The 15543-nt window shown below is 34.7% G+C and overlaps 1 protein-coding gene across 1 annotated transcript; it reads right to left on the reverse strand.

Moving 5' to 3' along the window:
• Positions 1-250: 250 nt before the first annotated feature.
• Positions 251-8557, reverse strand: LOC105626022 (protein turtle). Its single transcript, XM_012207330.1, has 12 exons — positions 8503-8557; positions 7803-7945; positions 5630-5858; positions 4041-4207; positions 3797-3941; positions 3444-3718; positions 3011-3145; positions 2649-2908; positions 1393-1568; positions 1280-1324; positions 696-878; positions 251-474 (listed from the first exon to the last, which is right to left on the reverse strand). Exons 1-12 carry the CDS (start codon positions 8555-8557, stop codon positions 251-253), a joined length of 2037 nt encoding a protein of 678 aa, XP_012062720.1.
• Positions 8558-15543: the final 6986 nt, after the last annotated feature.

Raw genomic sequence — 15543 nt, forward strand, 5'->3', positions numbered from 1 at the left:
GTTTCCCGTTTTATGTATTTTTGTCTGAATATAGATTTTAAATCAAAGATCAAATAATTCCACTATCAATTTTCATTATTTTTAAAATTGTTTTTCTTTGAGATTACATGTCGCTTTTCTAATTAACGTCATTCGTGAGCGACATGAATATTTATAATTGATTATGAAATCGTCTATCATGATCTATCATGATTATGAAATCACTATCTTTTTTGTGAGTACACGAGTGCTTTCCATATGCTTTGCTTGGCTATTTTTCGTTAGTTTGTTGACAGAATCGTTTCCTTGCCCACCATACGGCGGCCAGAGCGGCTGCTAAAAAACCTATACCAGCGACGATTCCCATAGAAATTGCTCTGTTGCGACGATAAGCGGGTACCTCCAGACTGACTCGCTCGCTGGTTGCAACATCATCCATAAGTGACATTCCTGCCACTTCAAAAGTATAAAAACTTTCTTCCTCCAAAGTTTTCACTGAAATATCAATCAAAGAGTATATTCAGTATTATTATCGCTCATTAAGCGGCTAGATTTAATGTGATTGGTTGAATTTAGAAATAAGAATCAATCACATTTGACAGTTACCTAGTCGCTTTGTGAGCGATTGTAATACTGAATGCATTCATAAATGTCAATTGTCATTATTAACTTAAGTGTAATTGATAATTCTTACGCAAGAATGAAGAGTCATTCACCTAGATAATAAGTGTCTGTCGTTTCTGCTCTGCCATATAAATGTTCAGATGGTCCTCTATACCATCTCACAGTGTAAAGTCTAACTAGATTCTTGCCTAGATCGGGTGGTTCCCAAGTGACTAAGTAACCCTCAACTGTTGCTTGAACTCTCACGTTGCGCGGCGGTCCCATGATCTCAGTGTCTGCAACAATCGTGTCACAGCCTTGAAACATTCGATTGAATTATCAAATCATACTCGAGATACATGAGACCATCAAAAGAAATCTCATATACTTTACATATACAGGGTGTCTCTATGAGATTACCTTTTGTGAATAGGTAGAGTGGACTAAACTAAACCGAAAAGTTCTTATTATTTTTTCGCAACTTTTTTCGCAATAGTTAACGAGATATTAATTTCTGCAAGCGAATACGCACTTATTCAACGATTTTTGGAAATTAATATTTCGTTAACCAGTGCAAAAATTGCAAAACAGTAACTTTTTGACTCAATTTAATCCGCTCTACCTACTTACGAGAAGTGATCTCACAACATGATCTGGAACAACCTGTACATAAACTTTGTCATTAAGTTTCTTTTACCTTGCTGGCTGCGATATTCCGATGCCGAGTTCTCATCGATGGAACCTAGAAATAGAAATTTGTTTATTTCACGTATCGTGCTTAAACCTAATCGAGATGACAATTAATCTTACTCGGCTGAGTGAATATTCGAAGTGCCTTGCTAAACATTCCATCGCCGTGTTTATCCTGACTCAATACCATGAACTCATATTCTCGTCCTGAGTTGAGATTATTGACCGTTGCTTCTGTAATTTTTCTCGAAAGAATTTTCATGGTTCTCCATTCCGACGTATCCGTGGGTCTGTACCTACGTAAAAAAAGCAAGTTTCACATTACTTGTGAAAAGGATGCTTCGTTGTTATTATCGAAGTGTCATAAATAATTAATTATATATAATAGTTATTGAAATTGATCAAGTAATGTGTAAACACAAATGAGAAAGAAAAATGGCAATTTTTGGTTAAAATACGTCTTGGTGCTTAGTACTATTCATGTATAAATACAAATACAATTATTAATATTATGTGCCTTCCAACAAGTGACACAGTGCGACACATGTCATTGATGATCATGTCATTTTTGTTTAATATTCGCAAACAACAAGGATGTAATGATTATGTCACACCATCTCATTTGTGTCGCTTATTAGAAAGCTTTATAGACTGTGACCGATTCGGTTTGGCGAACTTGAAATATAATCACATGACTGAAATACATAATAATCTCACACAATTAAATTAATTGTTTGTTGATTTAATAATAATCCTGATCCATTAAAAAAAATTGTTAATAACTAACATACCTTAATGGTCGAATTGGGAGATGCCTGCATAGAATTTTGGAGATCAGTAAGTCTATTCTATAACTTTTCATTGGCAATTTTATTAGTTAGAGATGTCGTTGCGCAGATATTTTATATGATGAAAAATGCGCAACGACAGTATAATGTTAAACAGTATAATGATACTAAACTGTTATTACAAGTTACAGAATAGGCTTACTGCTCATGTAATTCATTATGATAGTAACGATATCGTTATATTTCGTTGCGCAGTTCTTTTACCATATACAAAGTCTGCGCAACGATAATATAACATTATCGTTACTGTCATAATGAGTTGACAAGAGCTGGATTCGAATTCCGATTGAGATAACATTTTTTGCAATAAATTTTTTATAAGTGTTTTTAAGATGTTAGTCAACATTATTGGATAAATATAAATTAACACTTATTAGTTCTACTGTATATTGATCGGCATACACTCTGTAGAACTGACAATTGCATTCTATGTTGATGAATATTACTAAAACCACCAAAATCTGTTTTAACTGGAAATAACATTCCTCCATCTTATTTGTGTTTAACTATACTTGTAAGATACATTACCATATTGAATATTCCATTTTGGGTCTGACGTAACCAGGTATCCATGTCAAAGTGACAGCATTCTTGCTACTATTAGCACTCAAATTATATGGCGCTCTAGGTGGTACATTTAGCACCATTAATTCAGTATCCGTGACAACCGTCGCAGCCTCGTTGCTAGCTGCACATTGATATAATCCTCGATCATGTTCCTGAATCCTTTCTATTGTCAGATTACCACCTATTACGATGGTTCTCTCAAGCGATAAAGGCGCTCCATCCTTTCGAAAAAAGTTCATTTAATTACTAATTAATTAAATTTATTATATGATTAATTGATTGATAAAACTAATTGATACATAAAACATCAGAAGACACGGTACTTTATACCACATGATGGTTGGTCGATGTGAGTCGTCTCCATCTCTGGCATCGCAAGGAATTTCTAAGGTCTCGCCCAGCTTTCGCATGTATAGATGTTGCGGTGTTACCGTAAACATTGGTGGCCTTTGAACTATCTGTAATAACAAAATTGAATATTTCGAACTATCAGGTTTGATTTTGAAAACATTGATCAATTCGTAATAATTGTACTGCTAATCGATTTTTATATTCTTCAATTGTAAATCACGTAGACAAATAGTGCTTTATCAAGAAGAAGTGTTTATATCATTCTAAAAATTGTGTGATTTACAATTGAAGAATGAAAGAGCAATTAATATTTGTCGCGGACTGGTTAACGTTAAAACGCGAATCGATTTCTTTTTTCTTTTTTTACATCGCTTCCTACATCAAAGAACCATGATGGATGTTTACCACAGTAATTAAGGGGCTGGGCCCTTCGGTGCCTAGTTCATTGTAAGGGGTGCAACTGTAACTTCCCGAGTGCGTCTCATCCACTTTACTAAAATAGAGAGATCCGTTCCTCCTATAGAAAACCCCTTGCACGTTGTAAGGATCAAAGAGAAATCCATCTTTCTCCCAACGGAGATTCGTTAGGGGTGGATTCGCCCTGAAGTGGCAGTCCAAGAGGGCTGGTTTTCCATAGGGAAGGTAGACTTCTCGCGGTGCATAGATCACTTTTGCCTTATCTAAATGATAGGATTGATTATTAATTGATTAGAAATGAAAATTTAACGGATATTTAGCGGCTACGTCGCTGTGCTTACATTGTACATTGAGAAAGGCTGATGCGCTTTGCTGATCTCCAGTTTCTCCAGTCACCATGCAGGTATATTCCCCAAGATCGCCCATGGCAGCTGATTTTATAGTCAATGTTCCATTAGTATCAATAGAAGCTCTTCTTCTGAGATCCTGTTATAATAATAAATTTCGTAAAAATTTTATATAATACATTTTAAAAATTTGTCAATAAATTTCGATAATATATTATGAAATCAGTGACTCAATAACCTGTATTTCCGGGATCGGTACTCCTTCTCGAAACCAATTTACGGTTGTACCTTCTCCCTTCGCGACACATTCGAACATGATTATGTCGCCTTCCATGGCAGTTTTATTGACAGGTGGTATCACAAGTAGAGTCTCACCTGCAACAGTTGTCGGAAATGGCGACACACCTAGGTTAAACGATTTAACGAGTCTGTCCAGATTCAGGTTAGTAAGCGGCAGCGGGTTATAGTATATTTTTTTAAATTAATTTTTGTATAGCGATATTATGGCGCGAGGCAACTAATTAGTCATTTGTATTTCTTGATTCATTGCATTTTGCATTGCGTTAAGGCAAATTTATTAGAATCTGTTAACGATACCGCATAAGCTTGATATTACCGCATAAGCTTAATATATACACATGACATTTTTGTATTCAGTGTAAATTAAATATATAAATTTGTCTCGAGGTATTGTCTCGATATTTGTAGAAATTATATAATGTTTGGTTTATGATGTAACTTTAAATTTACTTCAAGAATAGCTGATTTCCATGATAATTAAGATAAATAAGTTGTTATTTGAATATTTTATTATCAAATTTCTTTTATATCAAATAATAAAGTTCGAAAAAGTAAAACAGAATTCCATCAGAATTAATGAATACAATTCCTTTAATTGATATAATCAACAGATTTAAGTTTAGATGATACATGATATGTACAATTTTTATTTAATTCCAATTTAAATCTTTTATCAAAATTTTCATAAATAATTTAACCTATATTTTATTTTTATTAATTATAATAATTATAATTAAAATAATTCAAAGAATTATTTTATTTGAATATTGCCAACGTGCAATAAACACTACGAAGTCAAGTGAGAAAGAAGAAACAAGTAATCCTTTCGAAATAGGCTCCCTGCCTTTAGAGTCGTAAACGTCGGAGATGCTTAAATGAATGATTAAATTTGAAGACTTACATCCTACTTGCCAAAAAATTAGAGCGCGAATTTCAAGCTTGATTAACTTGTACATCGGGTTGACCTAGTTTAATATTCAATTTTAGTTAGTCGCTGTCAAAGTCTGTTAAAACATTCCGTTTTGCATTCTTGATAAAGCACGGAAAAAAAATTAATTGAATGATACAGCAAACCTATAACTGCACGAATTCAATATCTGTAACTAAGAAGATTTGGTTTAACAAATCGCTAATGTTATTCAGCTATTAGTTTTGCTATCAATTTTGTTACTTTAACATAAAAAATTAACTTAACATAGAAAATTAATTGTCTGTATATTACGACTGTAAATTTGCTGAATCAATGAAATTTTCAGCTGTTTTTTTTCCGTGAACTTATTACCATCATAATAATTTGCATATATTACTTTAATAATATCAATTAATTATTTACATACTTATTATACATGCTAATAGTTGCATCTTATACTCTAGGAAAAATTATGCTAATTAGATAAAATTATATTAATTACGATAATTAATTGTGATAATTAATTCAGCATCAATAAATTCTTTCTGTTGTTTTATTTTTCCTGCAATCTTTAACTACATGCAAATAGAAGAATTATAAGAGATCAGTCAGCTTACCGTCAATGGCGAGATGAAACCACGTGCCATTGTTTCTTGAATTCGGTGTTCGATTCGGGAAGATTACCCTGCATTCGTACCAGCCTTGGTCGCTTTCACGAATATTCGTAAGGTTTATGCTACCCTGGCCATACCCGCGGTGACCGGCATCGTCCAATAAATGTATGCGGCCCTTGTAACTGTTGTCCACCGTGACGTGTCCATCATACCAAGAGAACACTGTACCGGTCTGAAAAAGTTAGAATCAATGAATTATATTTAAACCTGTTTTCGATATTGATAATGTTTTCAACCATAGCGGGTTTAATCCTATCTGGATTGGATTAATGATTGTATGCTGTAGTAGAGCATGTGTGTGACGTCATTAATTTAATCCCAGATTGGTTCAAATCTATTACGATCGAAAACGCTATAAAATTTATATTTTCGGAAATTACACGAACACTCATAAATAATGTCATTAGGAAACAACATTACTTCATTCTCAAAGAATATCCGACTGTCTGAGCGACTGATTTTTACATATGACGGACGTAGGCGAACCTACGTCTTGAGAAAATTATATCGCGTAACTTGATAGTGGCTGCAGGCAATGTTAATTGGGTCATCCTTTCGCGGAATGAAAGACTCACGCGATTCAACGAAGAGCTTTAATATTAAATTTCGGGTTTTATTTACGCAAGGTTGCGCACTAATGACAAGCACAGAGAAATGACCGAGGACACGTTGTATCGCTCACGACATCTTAATTAATCTGTCGGTCAGTAACACCCACATTCATTAACGACGAAAATCCTCGAAAAGAGGATACGTCTCGTCTATGGGGGCGGGAATGGCGTTAATCGCTTCTAATCATCTGACAATGCATTAACAGTGACCCACTGGTAGGTCCCCTCATGTCGCAGACTGAACGTGACTAAATATAATGCAGCCTTGTGTCCCATACTCCAATTACCACGACTAACAGACGAAGAGGGAAGGAGCACCTGTTTTGCATACGCATCAGAGTCCAATCAGAGTTGAGTTCCACTTGATTCTGCGATAGCCACGTGCAATTTGTTTCCGTCATACAGTCACGTCGAATGGCGACATCCGCGAGTACATATCACATTTGGACAAATTTATCTCTTTATCACTTTACTCGTATTATATCAGAATATTATTATCAGTATTATCAATATCTCTTCTTTTAAACGATTTCTTCGATATTGTATGAATTGTTAAATGTCTACCGCTACTCTCTTTTAATTGGCCGAAGCTATTCTTTTAATTCTAATATGCGAAGTTATCTTACGATTTCTTTATATCACGATGCTTGATATCATCTCTTGCGTATTATATATCTCTTTGAAATCGAGAAGATGTAGAAATCCATATCCAGTTAGATTGTCATGTAGATGGAGTATCGGATATATTTTTGAAGAAATCGAATAATCCACCCTACCTTGAATGTTTTTCTTCTGAGTCTCTGCCGGAAGACGACGGAGTACGCGCAAGCACGTCCGTATGCGAATTAGCCGACTAACAACTTGCTTTAACGCTCTTTAATCGTCAATCAGTCAATCGTACGTCGTCGTGTTACCATTATTACATGCGGTATCTCATTATATACGTACATTATTAAAGTGGAACGCGTCGCCTCGATGTCTATACGAAATAAGTTTCCTTATTTATAAGTATAAGACTTATTTATAAGTTTTCCTTTTTAAAAAGAGTCGTTACATTTTTCATACAATCTTTTTTAAAAAAATTGAATTTTTTTTTTCATTTTTTTACATTCTCGGATAAAATCTATTTTCCTATAGTGTATCAGAAATCATATTGGATGTTGCGTGTATATACACTTTTATTATTATTTAATAAATACTTGCATAATAAATACGTGCACATTTGGTCCAAGGTAAAATCCAAGGCACGGGTGAATATAATTTCGATCATCCAACGTGTACTATTTTATTACAATTTTCAGTGGCACTTATATCACGAATTTATATAGTTTCTATTGGATTATATATATTGGCAATTTGTAAACTTGATAATTATTGACGTTACGTCGGTAATATAAAAGAAAGGCAAGAAAACAAGAATTTTATGATTAAAATATTTCTGCTGAATTTGCATACCTATTATCTATTACATAAGTGAAAGGTTACGAGGTCCTGGTTATACTTACATCGCGATTCCATTGAAGAATATATGGAATCGGCGTCTCGTGCGGGAAGTCAAGATCGCAATTAAACACCGCGTACTCTCCTACTCCGGCAGTATAATAATTCGGTTCTTTGTCCTCTTCCAGCATCAAGCTGTAGCTGCAGACTGAAAAAAACAAGCAATATGAAATTACATATCGAAAAATCGAGACTGATTTTTATTGATCTACGCATTCCAGCGGTGTAACATTGTAGATAAATGCCTGTGAGAAGACGTCGCGTGTAAAGTGATATTACACATTGGGACTAATTTCCGGAGAGATTGCGTAATTTTCCGCCGGATTATGCGTGACGATCGAGCGCGTTAACAAAATGATACGTTGTTGTTATCTATTCCCTCCCCTCCCCCCGCCATATAAACAGGGTTGACAGCGACCAATTGTAACTACTCGAGTAAATAAAGTTTTTTCAGTAGTTAATCTCTCGGCTGCAATCTCGAATTAACTTGCCTTTGCCTCGTATTAAATGCCAATCAACGAATTGTGCTGTCGTTACAGCTTAAAATTCTCAGTTCACGTCTCGTACAGTAATGTCCGTACACAAAATTAAAATTGTCTTTTCTTGTATTTTTATTTGTTATAAAAATGTCGCTTGTTATTTTAAATCAAAGAAATGATCTCTTCAAAATATGCGATAAACTTATAGCTCTCCGAAATTGTTTACCTTCATAGCAGAGTAAGACCGTCAACAGCTTGTAAAATTTCGCGGCGCGACTCATTGCGACTTCTTGTGTTCCGATCTATCTCACGTTTTTCACTTTATTTATTTATATTACGTCAACGGACGTGAGAACGCACTGGCGGAAACGCGATGGGTCACACACACTCCGCGACAACGATACCGGCACATCTATCATCACTTGCATTCATCAGCCGCCTTCGATTTCAATCGGCACGCGTCACTCTCACGCCATAAATATATGTTTCAATCATCCTTTCCTCCGATTCCTGAATCGGCACCAAGATAACTTGAATCTTTCCACTGAATTTTGTACGCGCTTTCCTGAAATACTTATTTGAATTTTTTATCTCAGCATTCAGGAATTCTCTTCAGTGAACGTTGGTTCTATTGTTTAAGCATCGGCTCGATTATCGTGCCTTGGTTTATGGCTTCATCCAGAATATCGTCGAGTTCATTGACATTGGAGAGCACGTTCGCAAATATCCTGCGCCGTGTCGAACGACGTTTCAATTTGACACGAGACGAGGCTGGCTCACCGTAGACAACACTTGCTCCGGAGGCAACACTAGATACAGTAATCGCACCGTACCCGTTCAATCCGAGCGGATACGAAGAGCCAGGAGTAACGAGCATCGAGAGGGGGCTGCGAGGGTGGATAGACCGATGACGATGACGATGCGGGAGGGAGATGAGAGATCATCGCGATTCTACGTTTACGGTGCGTATGCTCTGGTTTGCGTCGCATGCAGGCGAACTTCGACACACCCATGGCGATACGAATGAACGGCATTGCACAAAACGTGACCTATATATCATACGTGATTAATTTAGTCCCACAAAAGAAGAAAAAAACATTTGAAATAGTGAATCACAGAGCACAATTGCCGTGCCCCTGGTACTTCCTCAAACGAGCGTGTTGTCCGATGTGGAATCAGTATTTACGTTCTAATTTTAGTTTTTATTATAGTTTGTATTCTAAAGAACCGAAAAGAAAACGTACAATGGTATGTACAATTCTTACAGGTATCCCAGTGTTTTATTTATGATAAAAAAAGTAGGAAAGAATAGCAAGCAATTTTTGTTTGTGATAAATAAGTATCTTTATGTCATGTTCAAATACGAGAATAAATGAATTATTTAGCACATAATGCTAAAGTTGTTAAAGATAAACGTGAGGGATATGATCAAGTGATATTTAGATTTGTTCGTCAGAGTATATTTTTGATCTATAATCCTTGATGTTGTTGTTAAAGCATGTGAAAAGGGTTCATTCTTACAACGGGAACGGAAGAATTAAACTGCATTCAATTTATCTTCGGTCGCCGACTCATGCTCTTTCATCGCTGTTCTTTCTTGTTCAAAGCTGATTCGAGAGGATTGAGCCCGGTGTGGGGCAGCAAGTAGAGATTAAAAGTTCACTACACCCGGTTGAATATACGAATCCTTGATCTCTTTAAATGATGATGTTTGCGATAGCTGGTAGATGCGATTTACACAGGTCACATTTTAGATTGAAAAATAGTATAATTATTTATTTATGAGATAATAAGTATAGATTCCTACTTTGAAACATATTATTGATTTCGTTTTAATAAATAATAATATATGAAGAATATATATAATCAATAAAGGAAAGATACCAAGAGAGCCGACACAGTTGTATTTGTGTAATCTAAATATAATATATATGTGTGTTAATCACCAATTACAGACATTTCGATTATAGATCCTCCTCAGTGTATAAGCAACAAATATGGAAATTAAATTAAAATTGGAATTAAATTAATACGTTGTAAAGAAAGATAAGGATACAATCATTGAATCATCGTTAGACTACAAACTTCATTATCGTCTGTCGTATTTAGCTAGATATTCCAATCAGAATTTCATAATTTAACTAAAATCGAATTAATATTTGAAATTTTTAAAATGCTTTGTATAGATGAGTTAAAATTAATTAAATAAGTTAAAAACTTACATTACACTCAATATATCAGCGATCTGTTATAACACAATGTGATTATCTATATCTTGAGAGCTATATCTTAAGAGATATTGTGAGAGGACGTTTCATATTCGCAGTATTTATAAAAAATGTTAGATAAGAATAAATATCAACATAAAAATCGATAAATCTTTAACTTATAAAATAAGGAAACATCATTTTCCTTTCTAATTCATGATTTAACGGATCCGTATCATTTCAATCAACAATTCGGTATCATTTTGCAAATTAAGTCCATTTTTCTGTTTTTCGAATAGCTTCAGAAATTAATCTTTTATTGAATACTTGTTCTTCGTCTAAAATTTTGATATTGTTCAAAATCGTGATTGTACTCAATTCTATGCTCTGCGATTACTGAATGCTGTATGGTATTTCTATTTATGTGATTATGATGTTCATTAATGCTCGTTTTAATAATCATTTCGTTTATTGCATAAGATGCATCAATTTTGACTTTGTAGACCATTGATTTTGTTTGTCACTATTACATTAGAATGTAATAGTGAAGGTAATTCATTCCTTTTGTGTTCTTATAAAGGAACTTCATTTACATTAAATCCTATGTATATAAGGTCACACGCTCTCAAGACATAGATATAATCGCATTATAATGGACCATCGTTATGCTAAGTACAATGTAAGTTTTTTAACTAATTTAATTAATTTTAACTCATCGACTATGCAAAGCATTTCAAAAATTTCAAATATTAACGAGTTTAGTTAAATTACAGAATTTGAGTATCCAGTTAAATATAATAGAAGGAGAAGATAATGAAATTTTTAATTTTGGACAATAATTTAACAATAATTCAATAATTCCGCCTATCTTTTTTTTACAATGTATTAACTTTACAACGTATTAACGTAAAACGTCTGTAATTGATGATTGACACATATATGTTATATTTAGATTACACAACTGTGTCGGCTCTCATTGGCATTATCTTTCCTTTATTGATTTCTTTGGAGTTCTTTTCAATTTTAATTGTTCTATATATATATATATAATATTCGAATTATAATAGAAAGTGCTTAAATATGAGAAGGCGAGAAAGTACGTAAGCTCTTACGATGTCAGAGAAGTCCCTTGAACTCTTTTATTTATACGCCTACGTCGCGTAATTGTCATTTATGAGGCTCTTTTAGCTAAGACGTTAGTTTCCGGTTACGACTTGTTTACCATAGTAAATTCTGCAGTCGTGGAATTAAGACTTTTTCTCTGTCGATGTATATTTAATAAAAAGATGTATTAGTAAAAAATTTGTTAAGAATAATAAGAAGGAAGTAAACGACTTTTACTTGCAATTTTCTTTCTAGTAAAATTTTTCATTTATAATATAATATAAAAATTTATTTTTATATTTATAATATAAAAATTTATTCTTAAAAACAATACAGAAGTATATTAAAAATTCTAAAATAGAGAGACACATATTTGTTTCGTCTGTAAATGTGATTGAACTGCGATATTTGTATTTTTTGCATTAAAAATGTTTCTCGATGACGTGTAAAGTAAATTTCTCAAAAATATTCTTTACTGCGAAAGTTCTTTGTGATCAAAATGAGGTCAAATGTAAAATGTCACGATGGCGAAATGCTTTTCGCGCAGAGCAGCGAGATCATCGATTCCTGATGCGATTCGTGTGCCGAAACTGCTCGATGAGACTGCATCGGAGCAGCCGTGCGTGGGTGACCTCAGATTACGTCACGTCCGTCCCTTGCCACATTAGCAGACTGCCCACAGCCTTGTCACGTTGTTGAGATAATGGATCCATTCGCATGGATCACGATCCAGGATTGGACGTGCCCGGGACACTGGAAATAAATGCACGCGTAATGATACCGACCGTATTATTTCATCGTCGATGCAGAAGAGGGAACGATTCGTTACTGGTTTACCTGTCTGTAATTCGAATTGATCGCGTCTGTCATTGCAGAATACCTGTTTCACAGAGACAATATATATCATAGGGATGATCTATTTGCAGTTCATTAACCTTCGCGTCGCATGATTCCAGTTGGTCGCAGGTAGATTTAGAATTGTAAAAAAGCAGTTTATGTCAGAAAGACTGATTGATAACTTTTAAATTTTTTTGGTGGTTAAGCAATTATTCTTTGTGCGCAGCGATACCTATTCGGTGTAATAATGATTTGAGGTGAAAATGATTCTCTAGAATTTTCATAGAAAAATATTATTCCTTGAGGATCTGTACGATAGATCTACCTTAGATTTACGATGTAAGACGATTTACGAGGAACAAGAACATATTTTATCATTCTGTGGAAGTAATCGAATTGCTAGTGGAAATTTTTCGAGTACTTTATCACAAAGGCGCATGATTCCTCACCGGGGAAACGAACTCATAGCGAACAGTTATAAGAAGAATGATCCATCTTTGCAATGGAAAACAGTTCTTCCGTGGTGAACATAAGAAATAATTTATAAAGCTCTATCAAGAGATTTGAATTGATATTCAGTATATAAAAATGAAGAAGCGAAGAAAGTGTTTTTGATGAAGAACATCCTCTCATAAGTGTCATTCTAATTTTTGACAATAAAATCATGTTGGGCGTATGTCGAGAAGAACGATGACATCGGTGGTAATTTGTAATAATCTGTGCCAGACATCTACGTACACGTGTCATGAAATACACATTTAGCATTCAATTATTCAGTTTCTCGAGAAAATTACAGCGGCACTGTGATTTTCTTATTTTACATATACAGATGCTATAAATAGATGTCTCTAAATTTACGTCTTTAATTGCCTCCTATTTTATAATTATTTTTATATCATTGAAAGAGGAAGGAAAATTTATGGGTAGAATCAATTTTTAAGGAATTGCTGCAGCTTTTAATGCTTATACACAAATTTGATGATCCGATGATCCGATTTTCTTATTCTGACAATGATCTTATATTACCTTGACTAGCAATTACACTCTATATTATTACTAGAGCGTAGAAATTCTCTAGTTAAGGAAGAATATGGTGCGTATTGTGAGTCATATCTAACAATTTAAATATTAAATGGTAATATCGAGATAACGAGATAATGATTATATCAAGTAAAATGGTATTCGATGTATCAACAGTTCATTTACATACTTGTAACATTATATATATTATAATGATTGTTATTAATTTATTTATGTACCAATATAGTACCAATAATTATTATTAATACTTATTCATTTATCAATATATCATCTTTTTTATACCTACCTCTGATCCAGCAGTATTTCATATTCTATAAAGGATGTGATTGCGCCGCATTGAAATTCGTTGCACATGTGTTTAATGATAAATCAATAAAATGCAAATGCCTTGGGAATGTTGCCCATTTCGTTTCAAATGTCGATTTATTTTTCATTTTATTTAATAATAAATTGTCTACAATTTGTCCTAAGTTAGTACGTCTTGGAATTCTCGTGAGGGGGTTCGCGAGAAAGCATAGATCAATCAATCAAACTGGGTATGGAGGTGAACAACGAGCATTCGCGAAAGTGACAACGAAACGGTTCAACGCACCGTGTACAAATCCAACGGCGGATACAGTCGAGAATAAGCGGAAGTGAAGATACAGACGATACAGAAGAACGTTACATGCGTGTGTTGTAAAAGCGATTCGATGTCGGACGTGAGAAGACTAACGATTACGAGTGTGATGTGACCGTACATTCTGATGACAAGAAACAAATTAACAGTAGAATGAAAGAACAAAAGAAATGAGAAAAGAAAAAATCTCTGCTCTATCTCTTTTCTTCGAATTTAATTCGGAGCAACAAATATTATTGTTGCAATTGTGCCGGTGTACGATGATGCGAGAGCACTCGAAGATGAGAGCTGTGCTTGGAGCCGCGACAATCTTTATCAAGTTTTACTAGAGCGCGTAGATCTGCCATTCGATTACAAAAGAGAATTCGATAATGCTTATTGTTGCAGGAAAATATTGCACGTTATAAGATCTTAAACAAGTCGTAGGCGCATATGGATGGTCGCAGATCCAAGCAGAACGTAGTACCCGAGAGCCATTGAATTCGACTCGAACGTGTCGACCGAAAGATATATATCCGATCAATCGGTATTGCGAATAGTATGGCATTAGCATATATTTGATATCAAATTATCATCTCTCACGCATTGTTCGGTGCGAACACTGTACCTCGAAGCAGCATCGTCGCTGTTTGCTTCTTTGCAATTTAAATACGCCGAAGAATCGACTACTTATCATTGCAAATACGCTGAGTATTATTTTCAAGGTTTCGGGAATGCGACCGTGATTTAACGAGATCGCGAGCTATATATTAAAACTTTTATGTGATTTTTATTTATGCAATATTACGGATTATCACCATCGCGTTCGCCTCTCATACATATGATATTATATCTATAGCTTCCGCGATTTATGTATTTACGCAATATATTTTTTATGGCTATCTACAATTTATACACGAACTGATTAATAAGCGAAATAAGCGTACGTTTTCGGCCGCGTGACGAATGAAGCTGCACATAATTCGCGATGTCAAAAATCGCCGACTCTTCAAAATCGCAAACGTTCTGCTTCGAGGGCCTCACGAATTTCGCTTGAACGATTTCGGGCAATGAGCCGAAACTACGACTGGCTTTCAGGTACATATAACGAACGAAATGCCTAATTACTTAATTAATTCACGAATCACGGCGGTCGCTCGCAGCCTCGCGCGAGTTATACGCGTATGCGACAACGCGGCGAAAATACAACGACGAGTATCGCGAACGGAAAAAGTGGCGAAAAAAATGATGACGATAAACGTAAATTCATACGAGTCACGAAGAAGAAACTCAAGACGAACGAAACCGTCGTGACGGGTGATAAAGTTTTATAAACGGATTCACGATTCAACCATATTATCCATAAATATGCCGTTTTAAGCGAATCACATTTCTCTTTCATTTACCTTTCATTTTCGCTCTTTCTCTCTTTCTCTCTCTCTTTCTCTCTCTCTCTCTCTCTCTCTCTCTCTCTCTCTCT

Source organism: Atta cephalotes (assembly GCF_000143395.1).
Source record: "Atta cephalotes unplaced genomic scaffold scaffold00004, whole genome shotgun sequence".
Lineage (NCBI taxonomy): Eukaryota > Metazoa > Arthropoda > Insecta > Hymenoptera > Formicidae > Atta > Atta cephalotes.

What these genes read in the sequence shown, in the direction of transcription:
- LOC105626022 (XM_012207330.1), bottom strand. Translation starts at nt 8,557, where the DNA reads ATGAGTCGCGCCGCGAAATTTTACAAGCTGTTGACGGTCTTACTCTGC. An exon ending in AGCCTTTCTCAATGTACAAT is followed by an intron (nt 3,719 to 3,796) that starts GTAAGCACAGCG and finishes CCTATCATTTAG; the next exon opens with ATAAGGCAAAAGTGATCTAT. An exon ending in TCGAATATTCACTCAGCCGA is followed by an intron (nt 1,325 to 1,392) that starts GTAAGATTAATT and finishes TTCTATTTCTAG; the next exon opens with GTTCCATCGATGAGAACTCG.